This window comes from Oncorhynchus mykiss, chromosome 22, assembly GCF_057628025.1.
Source record: "Oncorhynchus mykiss isolate SJ-2025 chromosome 22, ASM5762802v1, whole genome shotgun sequence".
NCBI lineage: Eukaryota > Metazoa > Chordata > Actinopteri > Salmoniformes > Salmonidae > Oncorhynchus > Oncorhynchus mykiss.
In genome coordinates this window covers 51,015,029-51,035,429 of record NC_143043.1, presented here as the reverse complement: position 1 = coordinate 51,035,429, position 20,401 = coordinate 51,015,029, and the positions used below count along the sequence as shown (strand labels likewise).

Genomic DNA, 20,401 nt, shown 5'->3' with positions numbered 1-20,401 from the left:
GAGAACTTGTTCTCAACTTGCCTACCTGGTTAAATAAAGGTGAAATAAAAAAAATAAAAAAATCTAACTTCATCAAATGGCTAATCATTAATTATTCCTAAAGAGTTGTTATTTTTTGTGTGAAATGTTCTTTTAGAAGTGCATTGGAAATGATTGATTCAACTAAATGAAATGGAAATTACATTTAGTCTTTTGCTGTTTAAATCAGAGAAAACAACACACCAGAAAAGGAAAACAACATCAAGGGGTGATTGGTTCAGAATACAGTGTTGTTGTTCTGTCTGACAAATAGTATTTGTACCCATGATGTAACTGAGACAAAGTCTACCTCAACTTGAAGAAGTATGGTTCCTAATTCAGTTCAGATGGACATTTCTAAACGTCTATGGAATGTTCATATGGAATGCCACTATTCATTTGAATGCATGTGCTAAAGTGCATACCCCATAAGGCCCTACAAAGGCAAAAAGCAGAAACTAAGTAATTTATTTTACTGCAAAATCTGACTTATTTTTCTGTCTATACAGTACTTTCTGATACACCATTATATATTCGGATCAAATGGCTTGTTCCTGTGTCAGGAAACGAGTACCACATTAATCAGATAATATAGTTGGCCGTTGAAACAGATCAAATTCATAGTTACTGCGTTTTGCCATTGTAGGGCAGCATCAACTTATGCTATTTCATCAACTTCCCTACTGTCAACTTTCCTAAACACTGACCAGCTGACATGTGGCGTGCCGTCATCTCTCCTGAGGTTGTGGAATATGGTCCAAACTGAGCGCTGACATCATCTAAACCAGTTAGTCTGCACATTTATCATATGTCCATTGAAAAATAGAGTGACCAAAACATAACTCATAACATGTTTCCCCATTAAAATCAAATCCTGTCATACATTACATCATGCTTTCACAAATGATTTGTTTATCCAAGCTTTTGTTCAATTCTTTGCTCACATGAGCACGTGTGTGTGTGTGTGTGTGTGTGTGTGTGTGTGTGTGTGTGTGTGTGTGTGTGTGTGTGTGTGTGTGTGTGTGTGTGTGTGTGTTTGTGTTTCTGTGTGTTTGTGTGTTCGCAGAGAGAAGCTGGGGAGGGGAGTGTCTGTCAGTAACTCAGGGATAAATAGAGAGGCAGAGCTCAGAGTTTGTCAGAAGGCGGACCTGACAGGGTCACACACAGGACCAAGCAGGAGCAGGACCTCAGCATTTTAACTTTTTATTACAAATGGAGAAACATGAAGATGTTCAATACTGTTTTCAGGACAGAAACTCTTCTTGCAGAAAGGCTTTGCTATCGACATCTATCTACATAACACTTTACATCTTCTTCTCATTGATTTCAGCAGTTACAGTATTTTTGAATGTACTGGTGATCATCTCCATCTCTCACTTCAAGCAGCTCCACACTCCAACCAACCTGCTCATCCTCTCTCTGGCTGTGTCAGATCTCCTAGTTGGACTGCTTGTGATACCAGTAATGACTGTAGCAATAATGGAACCATGCTGGGGTTTTGGGGAATATTTCTGTGTGTTTCATTTCTACATTACTTTTTTATGTACTTCTTTATCGCTTGGCAATTTGGTCTTGATATCTATTGACCGCTATGTTGCTGTGTGTGATCCCTTATTGTACCACTCTAAAATAACAATAACAGGAACTATCTGTTGTATATCCATCACCTGGTGTTGTTGTAGCATATACGATGCTGTTATTATAAAAAACTTTGTAAATGTACAGACACCCAGTAGGTGTTTGACAGAATGTGTTATTGTTGAAGGAATAACATGGGTTAATATAATTTACATTGTATTTATAATGGTTGTCCCATGCTCTATTATTATAACACTTTATATGAAAATCTTTGTGGTGGCCAGATCACAGGCCAGAAAGGTATTTTCAAAAGAGGTTGCCAGTGTGTCTGGTGTTAAAACTGTACAGGCAAATAAGTCTGAGAGAAAAGCAGCAAAAACTCTAGCTATAGTTGTTTTCAACTATCTCCTTTCTTGGATTCCATCTCTATTTATTTACTTTGTTTTTTCTGTTATAGGTGATCATTTCATATCATATTTCACCAGTTATCTGGCACTTTTTAATTCCTTAATTAATCCAATAATTTATGCTTTCTTTTATCCATGGTTCAAAGTGACAGCTAAACTTATTTTAACTTTGAAGATAAGACATGTATAGTTCCTATAATATGATTCACTAGTTCGGCAAACGTTTGTTTGATATAGTTTTGTTCTACAATTGGGGAATTATTTCATGTAACAATACACCGACATTACTTATCTCAGTGTTGTCATGATTGATACATTGTGGATCGTGTACTCCAAATGCCTAAGTGTGTCATTGTTCCGTGTTACTTAATGACAAATAGTATGTAAGTGTTCTAATATTACATTTTGAGGACTTTGAGTCATTCTGTATGTTGTTTAACATCTCCCTCTAGTGGCTCAATTGTGACACAACGTCTTCATCAAGTGTAGTAAAGTTGAAATGTACAATACTGCATGACATCAGATAACGTCCAGGTCTTAATAAATTAGGGGTAACACTTTATAATAACATTCAGAAATAAATTTGAAAGGCATTTCCAGTTTGCTCACCATTTGATATTCAGGCAACATTTGTGAAATGTTACTTAGCTAGGTATTCTCACATTTATAGATATTGGTTAACACACTAAATAGTTTCTAATGGATTAGTAAATAGTTTATTCATAATTAATTTATCAATAATCCCATATAAATTTTTGTAAGCTAGTTATTCACACATTTTTAAACAACTTGTATATTATGTAATCATGATTCAGGAGATAAGTCATCAGTTGTTTAATACATGTTCTTATAAACCATTTACTAATCATTAGGAAAGTTGTATTGCAGTCCCTAATCTAAAGTGAAGACTATTCATACTTTCTTAATACTTTATAAATGTTCTGAACAGTGACCAGTGTAATTTATCACATAAAGATGGACATGCTATTGGTAGATATTCCAGCAGTACCTGATGCTCCTTAAAGATTCAAAATGACCTAGAACATATCAATGGTAAAACAATAAGCACAAAACACAGAGAATGTTAAACAAAATATATTGATCATTTTATTTCAAAACAGTCACACTGTTGTAATAGCGTGCTGATGGAAGTAATATGTTTATCTGAAAATGATAACATTCTTGTTTCTAGGAAGTGTGTAAAGGCTTTCTTCCTGGGAAGGAGAGGCCGACCAAAACGCAGTATGGTTACAGTTCATGTTAATTTAATAAGGTAACTCAAACATGAACAGGATACAAAACAATAACCGTGAAAACCGAAACAGTCCTAACTGGTGCATAAAACACAAAGACAGGAAACAACCACCCACAAAACCCAACACAAAACAGGCTACCTAAATATGGTTCCCAATCAGAGACAATGACTAACACCTGCCTCTGATTGAGAACCATATCAGGCCAAACATAGAAATAGACAAACCAGACACACAACATAGAATGCCCACCCAGCTCACGTCCTGACCAACACTAAAACAAGGAAAACACACAAGAACTATGGTCAGAACGTGACAAAGTGACTGATTGCACTCATTAGTATCAAATAAAATACAATTTTATTGGTTAAAAACATGTGTTTAACAGATGTTATTGCTGGTGTTGCGAAATGCTTATGCATCTAGTTCTGACAGATATTACTTGTTAGATATAGCTGCACTAACAATTAACATCCTGGGTTAATTTCACTGACATTGTAATTACAATGTTTGTCCCGTGCTCTGTCATTATAACACTTTATTTGAAAATCTTTGTGGTGGCCAGTTCACAGGCCAGAAAGGTATTTTCAAAAGAGACTCCCAGTGTGTCTGGTGTTAAAACTGTACAGGCAAATAAGTCTGAGAGAAAAGCAGCAAAAACTCTAGCTATTGTTGTTTTCAACTATCTAATTTGTTGGATTCCATCTCTATTTATTTTCGTATTTTTTTCTATTTTAAGTAATCATTTTATATCATATTTCATCCACGCCCAATTTTTCAGTTTTTGATTTGTTAAAAAAGTTTGAAATATCCAATAAATGTCGTTCCACTTCATGATTGTGTCCCACTTGTTGTTGATTCTTCACAAAAAAATACAGTTTTATATCTTTATGTTTGAAGCCTGAAATGTGGCAAAAGGTCGCAAAGTTCAAGGGGGCCGAATACTTTCGCAAGGCACTGTATATAGTGTTCCTCGGTGAGTTCCCTGAATTCCTATCGGACCTTGTAGTTCTGGCAGATAATATTCACATTTTGGTGACTTTAATGTTCACATGGAAAAATCCACAGACCCAAGAGACCCAACATTACCTCTGGGGAACACCTTCCTCCAGAAGGGAGGTCAAAGAGCAGTGAGCTATGGCTCTCCCAGACCACCATCCACAAGAACCAACTCTGGGCCTGAGCTCTTAGCCAGACACCCTCGGCTACAAACATCGACCTGTCTGATGTCAAGGATGACCCAGAATAAACCAGGCGAGAGCATTTGTGGAGCAAGAGCATAGTCTTTTAATTTGTCATGGTTGTCATGGTATTGAAACACCTGAAGTCGGAATGCTTTGTTTATTGGTTGTGGGGTGCATTGGCAGAGAAACCTGTTGCTGGAAAATGTTGGAAATCTGATATCCTCCTAGCTGATCATTGTCTGTAGCCAACTCTGACCATAGCGTAGGCCTCATGATACAGTCAGGGAGAGTGAGCTGGTTCTTAGTGGTCGGCGAACCCTCAACCTTCTGGACCGTAGCCCTACATGATGTCGTATGCACCACAAAAGCATCCTGAAGTGGCAAAGTCGATATCCACATTTTTAGGGTCGCTACAGTTATTGTTGTTTGTTGTCGTACACATTATTTTGGATAATTGTGATTGAGAAATTGTGAACTGACCCTAATTACTTGAGGTGCTTTTGAGATCATTGATTGATGCAACTGAACTAGAAATCACATTTCTCAGTCACATTTTCTTCTGAGTAAACAACACCTCAGAAATGGAAAACAACATCAAGTGATAATTGGGTCAGAGTGCAGTGTGGTTGTTCTGATGTCTGACAAATAGTATTTGTCCCCATGATGTAACTGAGACAAAGTCTGCTCTAATGAGTGACTGCAATCCACACTTTGGTTTTGGTAGTCACTGCCAACAATCAGGAATGTTATCATTTTCAGACAAAACACATTACTTCCTTCAGCACACTACTACAAGTGTGACTGTATTAGAATAACATTTTCAATATATTTCCTTTAACATCCTCTGTGTTGTGTGCTTATCGATTACCATTGATTTGTTATAGATCATTTTGAGACCTTAAGTAGAATCAGGTAGTATTGGAATGTCTACCAATGGCATGTCCATCTTTTTGTGAAAAATTACACTGGTCACTGTTAAAACATTTATAAACTATTAAGAAAGTGTGAATAGTCCTCCCTTTACATTAGGGACTGCAACATGACTTTACTAATGAATAGTAAATGGTTTAAACGTTAACTCATTAAACATCTTATGAATTATCTTATGTATCATTATTACAGACTATAAAAGTTGTTAATAAATGTGTGAATAAACAGCTTTCTAAAACAAATGTGGGAGTAATGATACATGAATGATGAATAAACTATTTACTTATCCATTATAAATCCTTCGTTACAAATTGTTTTTAAAAAGTCTCTCTACAATCTCTATATTCATTCTGACTACACAACCTCTGAGAGAGCTGCTATTGTGTGACCCCTGACCTGGCAGCAGTGATGTGGTGAGAGTTTTGGTAGTTTCTGCTGTTGTCTCCTGCGCTGTTGTGCTTAATCATTAACACATATTGTAGTTATTTAAACATTTGAGAATACCTAGTTTATTAACATTTAATTAAAGGTGGAGTAATGATTAATACATGGTGAGCAAACTGTAAATGACTCACAAATGGTTTATTGCTGAAATTATAAAGTGTTACCCATAATTGGATGTTCTTACATTTTACCATCAACTACTTATACAATACAGAATTTATTTAGACCTGGACGTTATCTGATATCATGCAGTATTGTACATTTCAACTTTACTACACTTGATGAAGACGTTGTGTCACTATTGAGCCACTAGAGGGAGATGCTAAACAACATATTGAATGACTCATGACGTCCTCAGAATGTACTATTAAAATACTTACTATTTATCATTAAGTAACACGGAACAACCACAGACTTAGGTATTTGGAGTACACAATCCACAATGACTACAATGTCTTTTATAAAACAAGTGTATGCCTTCTTATGCCTTCTCCAAGTCATTCAAATCCAATCCATCCAAAACATTCTGTATCAACAGCTTCTATCTCAAGGCCATCAGACTGTTAAACAGCCACCACTAACATTGAGTGGCTGCTTCCAACACACTGACACTGACTCAACTCCAGCCACTTTAATAATGGGAATTGATGGGAAATTATGTAAATATATCACCAACCACTTTAAACAATGCTACCTTATATAATGTTACTTACCCTACATTATTCATCTCACACGCATACGTATATACTGTACTCTATATCATTGACTGTATCCTTAAGTAATACATGTATCACTAGCCACTTTAACTATGCCACTTTGTTTACATACTCATCTCATATGTATATACTGTACTCGATACCATCTACTGTATCTTGCCTATGCTGCTCTGTACCATCACTCCTTCATATATCCTTATGTACATATTATTTATCCCCTTACACTGTGTACAAGACAGTAGTTTTGGAATTGTTAGTTAGATTACTTGTTGGTTATTACTGCATTGTCGGAACTAGAAGCACAAGCATTTCGCAACACTCGCATTAACATCTGCTAACCATGTGTATGTGACAAATAAAATTTGATTTGATTTGATTTGAACATTCTGTATCAACACCATATGTATCTTTGACGAGAACAATGAGATAAGTCATGTCAGTGTATTGTTACATGAAAGAAGCAATTACAACAATTGTATATAATAACGATGTCAAACCTATGTTTTATTTGTTGAATAAAATAAAATTATAGTATCTTCAGAGTTAAAATAGGATTAGCTGTCACTTTGAACCATGGATAAAAGAAAGCATAAATTATGGATTTATTGAGGAATAGAAGTGGCAGAAAACGGATGAAACGTGAGAATTTGTCAATTACTGTTTTTCTGGGATTGATTTGCACTTTTGCCACCAAACTATGTTCATCTTTAGGAGACAGAACGCATCTCCTTCCTGAGCGGTATGATTGCTGCGTGGTCCCATGGTGTTTATACTTGCATACTATTGTTTGTACAGATGAACGTGGTCTACAATTTTTTTTCTGAGGTCTTGGATGATGTCTTTTGATTTTCCCATGATGTCAAGCAAAGAGGCACTGAGTTTGAAGGTAGGCCTTGAAATACATCCACAGGTACACCTCAGATGATGTCAATTAGCCCATCAGAAGCTTTAAAATCCATGATATCATTTTCTGGAATTTTCCAAGCTGTTTAAAGGAACAGTCAACTTAGTGTATGTAAATGTATGACCCACTGGAATTGTGACCCACTGGAATTTGAATGATATAAGTGAAATAATCTGTCAACAATTGTTGTAAAAATTACTTGTGTCATGCACAAAGTAGATGTCCTAAACGACTTGTCAAAACTATAGTTTGTTAACAAGACATTTCTGGAGTGGTTGAAAACCGAGTTTTAATGACTCCAACCTAAATGTATGTAAACTTCCAACTTCAACTGTATATTAAACACAGTGTTGTAACCCAAACAAAGAGCGAGGTGTAAAAATCTAATAAATACACGGGTCGAGACCAGTAATAGCATTACACAAGACTAGACCCGTAATAACAAGTGCACACTAACACGGTAACATGCAAGCTGATACAACAGAGCACAGGTCCTCACAAGACTAACAGAAATGGAACAATAATCGACAAGGACAATGTGGAACAGAGGGCACATATTTACACCTACTTATCAGGGGGAATGGGAACCAGGTGTGAGTAATGAGACAAGAAAGTCCGGGGTTGGTGAACAGAATGAGCAGCAGTACCGGTGGAGAGCCAGACCCGGTCGGCAGGCGAGAAAACAGGCGCCTCACTGCGATGGCGGTCGGCCTAATTCTGCGCATACTCAGCTCAAGGTAGAAAATCTGAACCACTCCCCTGGCCGGTCCTGAGTAACACCTCAGGAACATGCCCACTTCCTGATTGACCCTTTCCACCTGCCCATTTGCTTGAGGACGGTACCCGGAGGTGAGACTGACCGTGACCCCCAGGTGATGAGAACGGTGGTGTTCCCCTGGGAGGGGGGAAGGTCAGTGACAAAGTCCACCAAGAGGTGAGACCAGTTTCATTGTGGAACCGGCAGGGGAAGGCACTTTCCATAAGGGAGGTGTCTGGGTGTCTTACACTGGGGACAGATGGAGCAGGAAGAGACGTAATCCTGGATGTCTCTAGCCAAGGTGGGCCACCAGTACCTCTCAGTTAGGCAGGCGATGTTATGACCTATCCCAGGATGACACAACACCGTGTGTGCCCAGGTAAGGAGTCGGTCCTGCACACCCGTGGACACGTTGTCGCAGTCCTCTGGGCAATGTGCAGGTGCTGTTTCCATACGCAGGACCTGCGGTATGTCGACGTCCATGTCCCACACCACTGGCATGATTATACGGGATGGAGGGATGATGTGGGTCTCCTCTCCCTGCCTCTCCCCTGCGTCATAGAGGTGAGACAGGGCATCCGCATTCTTGTTCTTCGAGCCTGGCCTATATGAAAGCGTGAATTGGAACCTGGTGAAGAATAGAGCCCATCTAGCCTGTCTCGGGTTTAGCCTCTTCGCTGCCCTGATGTACTCCAGGTTGCGGTGGTCCGTCCACACCAGGAAAGGGTGTTTGGACCCCTGCAAACCAGTGCCTTCAGAGCCTTCAAAATAATTTTTAAAAAACTATTGATGTAGCTATGAAATCTAACTCAACATTTAACTACTACAAAATAATTTAAATTACAACAAATAAAGTTTAACTTACTCGTTCTTTGCTGTCCAGTGGCACCACAAGTAGGCATTTGATTTGCAACTCATCACATGTGGCTTACTGTACTACAGAAACAATGCTAACCAAACAACAGTGTGCAGGGCATGCACACTGAATTAAAGGTTAAATACACTAATGTGGTTTAAGCAATGTTGTGAACACAGATATTACAATGTAGTTGTTTTTCTATAAATAAATAAATTAAAAGGTGTTTTAAAAACAGGGTAAATCAGAAAAAAGTGAAATATCCGAAACTTGAAAAAACTCAACCAAGACAATGGAATTAGGGTAAAAAACAGAATTAGGCAAAAAAAATGAAAGTTGACTGTGTCTTCCTGCTGCACAGCATTTTGGAGAAAGTTGAGGTCAGGTCCCAATATTGTCTATGCCCCCAAGAGGGAAAGAGGTTGGGTCATCCTAGAAATGTTTTAGAGTATTATAATACATACAATTAACAGATGCTTTTATCCAACGCGACTTACTTACTCGTGCATACAATTTTACCTATGGGTGGTCCCGGCAATCAAACCATCTATCCTGTCATTGCAATGCTCTGCTGAAATGACAAGGTTATAAATGCTTTGTGATGCCTCAATGTAATATGATTCATAGATCCTTTATTAAGCATTGCTTATGACACCCTTTATAAAGCACAGGTTTATGTCATATTTGGCCTAGTGGGTTATGTCACATTTGACACACAGTTAAGCCACATGTATGTGATAACATGTTTTTAGACATTTTTGCAAATGTATTGCAAATTAAATACAGAAATATGTAATTTACATAAGGGTCCCAATTTTCACTTTTTTTCATTTGAGTTGACGTTATAGAATGTCACCTTTTATTTGAATGTATTTTCATACATACAGTGAACCCTTCATAGAGGATGACATGTGGTTATAGATGATATGTGACACATTGATGTAGTGTTTATAAAGGCTTTATGAAGTCTTTATGAAACATTTATAAGATGCTTGTGATATAAAATAGGATCCTTTATGTAAATGAGATATTTCTGTATTTAATGTGCTTTCACATTGTTTTCACTTTGTCAATATGAGGTGTTGCATGTAGATGATGAGAAAAAAAGTGTTTTCGTACATTTTGAATTCAGGCTGTAACACGATAACATGAGGAATAAGTGAAGTGGTATGAATATTTTCTGAATACTCTGTATTCAGGGAGTTTCCTGTAATGAAAGGCTTTGGTATTATTCAGACAGATGGTCTCTTCTCAGTTTGGCAGAGACACACTTTCACCTAACACATAAAGATCAGATATATGTTGTCTTAATTGAACATAAATAATTATCTTTCACATAGAATGAGTCAAGTCATCCCTCTCAGACACAGATTGTATACTTCAGTACCATCCTATGGCCAACGCACTTACTGAAAGCAATCCCTGCCCACTGGGCACAGACGTAAATTCAATGTCTACACCACGTTGGTTGAAAATAAACAATGTTGATTCAACCAGTGTTTGCCCAGTGGGTGTAAAACTCTCAATGCAACTTTTTAGTTTAGGAAATTTTCATATATATATCTGTTTTCCCATTTAGAAATGAAAACACCTTATGGATCTAGCCCCCCCATTTAAAGAAGTCATACGTATTTGGACACCTTCACTTGTAGTGTGTTAAATGTAGTAACCTTTTAAACGTAATGTTCTGTTAAATTATGTATTTAGATATTGGTTCCCTTACCCTGTAATCAGTCTATGAACTGCTCTTAGTCTGTGTCACTCTGACATTGCTCATCCATATATTCATATATTCTTAATTCCAGTCCTTTACTTAGATTTGGGTGTATTGGGTATTTCTTGTGAGATTGTTAGATATTGCTGCTCTGTCGGAACTAGGTGCATAAACATTTCGTAACACCCGCAATAACATTGAATAAACACATGTTTTTGACCAATAACATTTGATTTGATTTCTACTGAGTGACTGAAATCAGTGACTGCCAACAAGGATGCTGTCAGTTTCAGACAAACACGTTACTTCCTTCAGCACACTACTACTAATAAAATGTTCAATATATTTCCTTTAACGTCCTCTGTGTTGTGTGCTTATTGTTTATCCATTGATATGTTCTAGGTCATTTTGAGAACTTAAGGAGCATCAGGTACTGCTGGAAAATCTACCAATAGCATGTCCATCTTTATGTGATAAATTACACTGGTCACTGTTCGAAACTTTACTTTAGATTAGGGGAAAAACAACTTTACTAATGAGTATTAAATGGTAAAAATAAATTTATTAAACATCTTTGGAATGATCTATTGAATCATATACTATAAAAGTTGTTTATAATTACGTGAATTACCAGTTTACTAAAATAAATGTTGGGATTAATGACAAATTAATAAACTATTTCCTAATCCATTCTAAATTATTTTGTGTGATACCCACTCTCTATATTTATTCAGTGTAAACAGCATCTCAGAGAGCTACTCTGGTGTGTCCCCTGACCTGGCAGCAGTGATGGAGTGAGAGTAGTGGTCCTGTTCATACCCAGTATGTTGAGGTTGAAGTGTCTGCTGTGGTCTCCTGCACTGTTGTGTTGAATAATTAATATATATATACTGTAGTAGTTATTTATAAATGTCAGAATACCTAGCTGAATAACATTACACAAAAGGGGGCTTAATATTAAAAAGTGAGCAGACTGTAAATTCCTTACAAATGGTTTATTACTGAATGTTATTATAAAGTGTTACCCATAATTGCATGTTCTTAAATTTTACCATCAACTACTTACACAATACAGCATTTATTTAGACCTGGACGTTATCTGATATCATACAGTACTGTACATTCCAATTACTATACACTTGATGAAGATGTTGTCACAAATTGAGCCACTAGAGGGAGATGTTTAACAACATATAGAATCACTCATGACGTCCTCAGAATACTTACATGCTATATATCATTAACATGGAACAACAACAGCCTTAGGTATTTGGAGTACACAATCCACAATGACAACATTGTCCTTTATAAGCTTATGCCTTCTTATGCCTTCTCCAAGTCATTCCATTCCAATCCAGACAAATCATTCTGTATCAACACTACATGCATCTATGATGACAACACTGAGATAAGAAATGTCGGTGTATTTTTACATGAAATAATAACAACAATTGTAGAACAAAACCATATCAAACTGATGTTTGCCGAACTAGGGAATCATATTATAGGAACTATGAACTTCTTATCTTTAAAGTTAAAATAAGTTTAGCTGTCACTTTAAACCATGGATAAAGGAAAGCATAAATGATTGGATTAATTAAGGAATTAATATATGTCAGAAAACTGATCAAATATGATAATAAATAATCACTTAAAATAGAAAAAAATAAGAAAATAAATAGAGATGGAATCCAACAAATTAGATAGTTGAAAACAACAATAGCTAGAGTTCTTGCTGCTTTTCTCTCAGACTTATTTGCCTGTACAGTTTTAACACCAGACACACTGGCAGCCTCTTTTGAAAATACCTTTCTGGACTGTAATCTGGCCACCACAAAGATTTTCACATAAAGTGTTATAATAACAGAGCATGGGACAACCATTGTAATTACAATGTCAGTGATATTAACCCAGATTGACCCTTCAACAGTAAAACATTCTTTCAAACACCTACTTGGTACCTGTACATTTACAAAAAACTGTACATTAGCAGCACGGTATATGATACAACAACACCAGGTGATGGATATACAACACCTGATTCTTGTTATTGTTATTTTAGAGTGGTACAATAAGGGATCACACACAGCAACATAGCGGTCTAAAGATATCAAGACCAAATTGCCCAGAGATAAAGATATACATAAAGAAGCAATGTAGCCATGAAACACACAGAAATATTCCCCAAAACCCCAGCATGATTCCATTATTGCTACAGTCATTACTGGTATCACAATCAGTCCCACCAGGAGATCTGACGCAGCCAGAGAGAGGATGAGCAGGTTGGTTGGAGTGTGGAGCTGCTTGAAGTAAGAGATGGAGATGATCACCAGTAGGTTCAAAAATACTGTAACTGCTGAAATCAATGAGAAGAAGATGTACACTGTTATGTAGATAGATGTCGATAGCAAAGCCTTTCTGCAAGAAGAGTTTCTGTCCTGAAAACAGTATTGAACATCTTCATGTTTCTCCATTTGTAATAAAAAGTAAAAATGCTGAGGTCCTGCTCCTGCTTGGTCCTGTGTGTGACCCTGTCAGGTCCGCCTTCTGACAAACACTGAGCTCTGCCTCTCTATTTATCCCTGAGTTACTGACAGAACTCCCCTCCCTGGAGTCTCTCTGCACACACACACACACACAAACACACACACACACACACACACACACACACACACACACACCACCACAACCACCAACGAAACATACACAAGTGAACACACAAATGAACAAATGGTTGGATAAACAAATTCTTTGTAAAAGCATGATGTAATGTATGACAGGATTGGATGATGCTGTGACCACCTAGCCTGTCCTTCAGCCTTACTGATCATTAGAGATGAGAGAAAAGGTACATTTACTCAACTGAGCATTTTAATGAGGAAAATATAGTATGGGTGATGTTTTGGTCTCTCAAAGTCTATTTTACATTGGAAACTGTGTAAGACTAACTGTTTTGTGCGATGTCAGAGCTCATTTTGGACCATAATCCACAACCTCAGGACACATGATGGCACGCCACATTTCAGCTGGTCAGTTTGTAGGAAAGTTGACAATAGGAAAGTTGATGAGATGCTAATAGCAAATGCAATCAAAATAGTGGCATTCCATAGGAACATTCCATAGACTATAAACATTTTGATATGAACTGAATTATTAATAAATCCTGTGTCTGAGCCTCTGAATTGCGACTCCACTTGGTCTCTCTACTGACATGTTTCCTGTTTGTGTCACACCCTGATCTGTTTCACCTGTCTTTGTGATTGTGTTCACCCCCCTCCAGGTGTCACCCTTTTTCCTCATTATCCCCTGAGTATTTATACCTGTGTTTTCTGTCTGTCTGTGCCAGTTTGTCTTTTTTGTTTAAATCAAATGTATTTATTTATATAGTCCTTCTTACATCAGTTGATGCCACAAAGTGCTTTACAGAAACCCAGCCTAAAACCCCAAACAGCAAGCAATGCAGGTGGAGAAGCACGGTGGCTAGGGAAAACTCCCTAGAAAGGCCAAAACCTAGGAAGAAACCTAGAGAGGAACCAGGCTATGAGGGGTGGCCAGTCCTCTTCTGGCTGTGCCGGGTGGAGATTATAACAGAACATGGCCAAGATGTTCAAATGTTCATGAATGACCAGCATGGTCAAATAATAATAATCATTGTAGTTGTCGAGGGTGCAACAAGTCAACACCTCAGGAGTAAATGTCAGTTGGCTTTTCATAGCCGATCATTGAGAGTATCTCCACCACTCCTGCTGTCTCTAGAGAGTTGAAAACAGCAGGTCTGGGACAGGTAGCACGTCCAGTCAACAGGTCAGGGTTTCATAGCCGCAGGCAGAACAGTTGAAACTGGAGCAGCATTACGGCAGGTGGACTGGGGACAGCAAGGAGTCATCATGCCAGGTAGTCATGAGGCATGGTCCTAGGGCTCAGGTCCTCCGAGAGAGAGAAAGAAAGAAAGAGAGAAAGAAAGAGATAATTAGCTAGAGAATACCTAAATTCACACAGGACACTAGTTAAGACAGGAGAAAAACTTCAGATATAACAGACTGACCCTAGCCTCCCGACACATAAACTACTGTAGCATAAATACTGGAGGCTGAGAAAGGAGGGGTCAGGAGTAGATACATAAGTTGTTTCTAAACTGTAAAACAGATACATTGCATTCGGAAATTATTCATATCCCTTGACTTTTTCCACATGTTCTTACATTAAAGCCCTATTCTAAAAAATGTTAAATTCTTTTTTTCCTCCTAATCAATCTACTCACAATACACCATAATGACTAAGAACATTTTAAGATAATACACAACGCAGAGGACTAACGGTCAAGAGGAAATCAACGATCAATGGAAATAGTGTTTTTCTGTAATAGGGAATTAATGATCATTGGGTCAGAGACATGGAAAGATTTTGTCTTGGTGTTGAGCCTGAAACTGGATACCTGTTATGTGGCTATTGGCCCAGTTTTATTGCAAGACATTCTAATTGGTCAACCACAGGATAGGGTTGGGTTATAGAACAACATCCTCTCTTTGTTCTATGGAGAGAATCACTGAGGACAGGGGAGATTAAACATCTCCCTCTCAGCATAACATCTATGATTTGTCCTCTTTGAATAAACCTGTTTTCTCCCCTTGATGTGTTTTGTGGTCTGTGTTATTGAAGAGTAACATCAACTTCTAACCTGACGAAGAAAACATTTTTTTTTTTTTTTTGGGCAAATTTATAAAACATTTAAAACTGAAATTTACATAAGTATTCAGACCCTTTACTCAGTACCTTGTTGAAGCACCTTCGGAAGCTATTACAGGGTATGGCGCTACATGCTTGGCACACCTGTATTAGGGGTGTTTATCCCATTTTGCTCTGCAGATCCTCCCAAGCTCATTCAGGTTGAATGGGCAGCGTCGCTGCACAGCTATTTTCAGGATTCTCCATAGATGTTCCATCGGCTTTAAGGCCGAGCTCTGGCAGAACAAGTTAAGGACATTCAAGGACCTGTCCCGAAGCCACTCTTGAGTTGTCTTGGCTATGTGCTTAGGGTCATTGTCCTGATATTACGTGAACTATCGCCCCAGTCTGAGGTCCTGAGCGCTCTGGAGCAGGTTTAATCAAAGATCTCTCTTTAATTTGCTCCATTCATCTTTCCCTCAGTCCTGACTAGTCTCCCAGTGCTTGCCACTGAAAAACATCAGCACAGCATGATTCCTCCACCACCATGCTTCACCACAGGGACGGTGCCAGGTTTCCTCAAAACGTGACACTTGGTATTCAGAGCAAAGATTTCAATCTTGGTATCATCAGACCAGAGAATCTTGTTTCTTGTGGTGTAAGAGTACTTAAGGTGTCCTTTGGCAAACTCCAAGTCTGTCATGTGCCTTTTATTGAGGTGTTGCTTCCGTCTGGCCACTCTACAATAAAGGCCTGGTTGGTGGACTGCTGCAGAGATGGTTGTCCTTTGGGAAGGTTCTCCCATCTCCAAAGAGGAACTCTGGAGCTCTCTCAGAGTTAGCATCAGGTTCTTAGTCACCTCCCTGATCAAGGCCCTTCTCCCCCAATTGCTCAGTTTGGCCGGGCGGCCAGCTATAGGAAGAGTCTTTGTGGTTTTCCCCAGATCTGTGCCTCGACACAATCCTGTCTCGGCACACTACGGACAATTCCTTCGACTTCATGGCTTGATTTCTGCTCTGACATGCACTGTCAACTATCAACTCATGTCCAATCAATTGAATATTCCACATGTGGACTCCAATCAAGTTGTAGAAACATCAAGGATCATCAATGGAAACAGGATGCACCTTAGCTCAATTTGGTGTCTCATAGCAAAGGGTCTGGATACTTATGTAATTATTTCTGTTTTTATTTTTAATACCTTTGCAAATTTCAAAAATTAACGGTTTATGGGGTATTGATGAGAAATAAAAATTATTTAATACATTTTCGAATAAGGCTGTAACGTAACAAAATGTGAAAAAAGTCAAGGGGTATGAACACTTTCCAAATGCAATGTATGTATGAAAATACCCTCAAATGAAAGGTGACATTTCTAAAATGTCGCCTCATATAAAACATTTGAACTCATATCCAAAGTGCTGGAGTAAAGAGCTTCATGCTTTAGACATTTTCCAGCAGAAAAAAACAGAGGACAGGGATTACTTTCAGTATGTACAGTGGACAGAGTAAGGCAGTATAATTCACAATCTGTGACAGAGGGATAATTTTACTTATTCTCTACTGATCAAAAATATAAAATGCAAGGTTACAGTGTCACGATCGTCATAATGATTGGACCAAGGTGCAGCGTGAATAGAGTTCCACATATTTTAATAAATCGAAACTCACCAAACAAAACAATAAAACACAAACGAAACTAATAATAGTTCTAACATGCAACTATCCATAGACAAGATCCCACTAATCGCAAATGAGGAAATGGCTGCCGAAATATGATCCCCAATAAAGAGACAATGATAAACAGCTGTCTCTGATTGGGAACCATACCAGGCCAACATAAACCATTAATCACCTAGATGACCCACCCTAGTCACTATCACGCCCCAACCAACAGAGAATAAACAGCTCTCTCTGGTCAGGGCGTGACATACATAGTTACAGTCATTTGGAAATCAGTCAATTCAAACTAATTGATTAGGCCTATGGATTTCACATGATAGGGAATACAAATATATATATGTTGGTCAAAGACATACAAAAGTATAGGGACACCCCTTCAAATGAGTGGATCTGGCTATTTCAGCCACACCCGTTGCTGATATTTGTATGAACTCGATCACACAGCCATGCAATCTCCATAGACAAACATTGGCAGTAGAATGGTCTAACTGAAGAGCAAAGTGACTTTCAACGTGGCAACGTCATAGGATGCCACCTTTCCAACAAGTCAGTTCGTCAAATTTCTGCCCTTCTAGAGCTACCCCGTTCAACTGTAAGTGCTGTATTTGTTCAATGGAAACATCTAGGAGCAACAATGTCACAGCCACGAAGTGGTAGGACACACAAGCTCACAGAACTGGGAAGGCAGGAATCCTCTGTCCTCGGCTGCAACACTCACTACCGAGTTCCAGACTGCCTCTGGAAGCAACGTCAGCAAAATAACTGTTCGTCAGGAGCTTCATGAAAGGGTTTCCATTGTCGTGCAGCACCACACAGGCCTAAAATCACCATGCACAATGCCTAGTTTTGGCTCGTGTGGTGTAAAGCACGCCACCATTGGACTTTGGAGCAGTGAAAAATTAATCATCTGGAGTGACAAATCTGGATTTGGCACATGACAGCTTTGGAGTTTGCCAAAAGGCACCTGAAGTACTCTTAGACCACGAGAAACAAGATTCTCTGGTCTGATGATACCAAGATTGAACTCTTGCTCTGAATGCCAAGCTTCACGTTTGGAGAAAACCTGGCGGATGCCATGAGAACGCTTCCTGCCCCAATAGGTAGTGGCAACTGTATAGTTTGGTGGAGGAAGGAAAATGATCTGGGGCTGTTTTTCATGGTTTGAGCATGACCCCTTAGATCCAGTGAAGGGAAATCTTAACACTACAGCATGTAATGACATTCTAGACTTTGTTTAAACAGTTTGGGTGAGGCCATTTCCTGTAACAGCATGAAAATGCTCCTGTGCACAATGTGAGGTCCATTCAGCAATAGGTTTGTCAAGATAGGTGTGGAAGAACCTGACTGGCCTGCACAGAGCCCTGACCTCGACCACATCGAAAACCTTTGGGATGAATTGGAACGCCGACTGCAAGTCAGGCCTAAACGGCAAAATATTGTATGATGCAAAAGGAATCATCAAACTGTATGATGATGTGGCCGGTGAGACTTTGATTTTGACTTTGACTTTGATTCTTGAAAGTCAAATATCTTGAAAAGTTGACATGAGACACTCAAATCATTTTGGGACTGTATCAACACTGGACTAGGAAAAAAAAAAAAAAAGATAGTTTTTGAGTGTAATTTCCCTTTATATACAAAAAAATAGCCTGCCACCCCTTGTCTTAGCAGAAGCCGCTGTTCTGTCCTACCGGTACAGCGTATAACCTACTAGCTGTATGTTGATAGTGTTGCCGTTCAGCCACGACTCCGTGAAGAATAAGATTAGTTTTGAATGGCCTGTTGGTAGTTTAATCTCACGTATAAGTCATCGATTTTATTCTCCAAAGATTGCATGTTTGCTAGCAGAATGGAAGGAAGTGGGGGTTTATTCGATCGCGTACAAATTCTCAGAAGGTAGCTTGCCCTTTGGCCACTTTGTCACTCAAATCAGGAGGACCTGGGCCTGTTCCCAGGAACGCAGTACATCATTCGCGTCGGGCTCGTCAGACTCGTTAAAGGAATAAAAGGATTCTGCCAGTCTGTGGTGAGTAATCGCAGTCCTGATGTCCAGAAGTTACTTTCGGTCATAAGAGACGGTAGCAGCAAAATTATGAACAAATTAAGTAAAAAAATAAGTTGCAAATAAACATAAAAACCTAATCGGTTAGGGACACGTAGAACGTCAGCCTTCTCCGGAGCCATTTTAGGTCACAGTCAACATCTGCCTTTATCTTCAATAAACAAAATACTTTTTGACTTTGTCCCCCTCATTAATGTCACATTGGTTCATTTTAAAGGAACTCCAGACGCAATTGTTTTCAAAATGCAAATGGTCTTAAATATCAAACATGTTCAAATATGGATTGTCTAGGCCCATGTAGCTTAATAATTGCTTGATCTTAAATTGAGAGTTTGAACCTCATTATTCAAGAGCCTTGCCTACAGGTGATAACAGGACCCTCTGATGTGAGAAACTTGAACAAGTCAAACTAACATTATTAAAGAGTTGTTCACATACCCACTACACAAAAAAGGGTTCCACAAGAGTTATTTATGGAGGGATTGGGTTCTACCAAGAACCGTATGGATCAGAAGAACCCTTTTTGGGAAAGCAAGAATGATTATTCGGAAGGCAAGAAGGGTTCTACATAGAACCATCTCATATTTCCCAGCATGCTCTATTGCAGAGAGCTTTGCAGAATTGTTTTACTACAATATCTATGACTTTTGATTGATTGTGTAGTATAAAATGTTTCAACCAATCTAATCCAATCTACTAGTAATTGGATTTATTCCACCCGTTACTGATATGGTTGTTCCAGTTGAGATGATTGAGGTAGTGTCAGTATTAAATCTACTCTACCCTGGCAATCATTCTGAATGAAGGTTGTGGGTAATTAAAGGGTAATAAGGCTGGTGGAACTCTACATAGAGGGTTCTAGGATGAACCCTCCAAAGATTCTAAACTGAGACTAGGAATTGTTTTAAGATGGTCATACTATGGATCATTTAGCTATTTTCTTAATCCATTTTAAAATAAAGCTGTAATGTAACAAAATGTGGAAAAGCTAAAGGGATCTGAATACTTTCCCAAAGCACTGAATACATGGTAAAAACAGATAGTTCAAAAGGAACTATCTTTTGAATTGTCTGTCCTATATCTATTTGTTGGCACTAAAGTATTTCCATACTTCCCTTCATTTTTTAAAACTGGTACGGGGTTACCTTGAGGCGAGTTTCGTGAGTCTTGAGGGCATCATACAAAACAACCAACATGTAGGAGTTTGTGAGAGTCGACGGCGTGGTCATA

At 38.4% G+C, this 20,401-nt stretch overlaps 2 protein-coding genes across 2 annotated transcripts; one reads left to right on the top strand and one right to left on the bottom strand.

Annotated features, from left to right (window-relative positions):
• The first annotated feature begins 1,230 nt into the window (after window positions 1–1,230).
• LOC149972897 (trace amine-associated receptor 13c-like) lies at window positions 1,231–2,193 on the top strand. Its single transcript, XM_090216385.1, has one exon. The coding sequence runs from the start codon at window positions 1,231–1,233 to the stop codon at window positions 2,191–2,193; it is 963 nt and encodes a 320-aa protein (XP_090072511.1).
• Window positions 2,194–12,272: 10,079 nt separating this feature from the next.
• LOC110501936 (trace amine-associated receptor 13c-like) lies at window positions 12,273–13,238 on the bottom strand. The gene has a single exon (XM_090216317.1). The coding sequence runs from the start codon at window positions 13,233–13,235 to the stop codon at window positions 12,273–12,275; it is 963 nt and encodes a 320-aa protein (XP_090072443.1). The 5' UTR covers window positions 13,236–13,238.
• Between the last annotated feature and the right edge of the window lie 7,163 nt (window positions 13,239–20,401).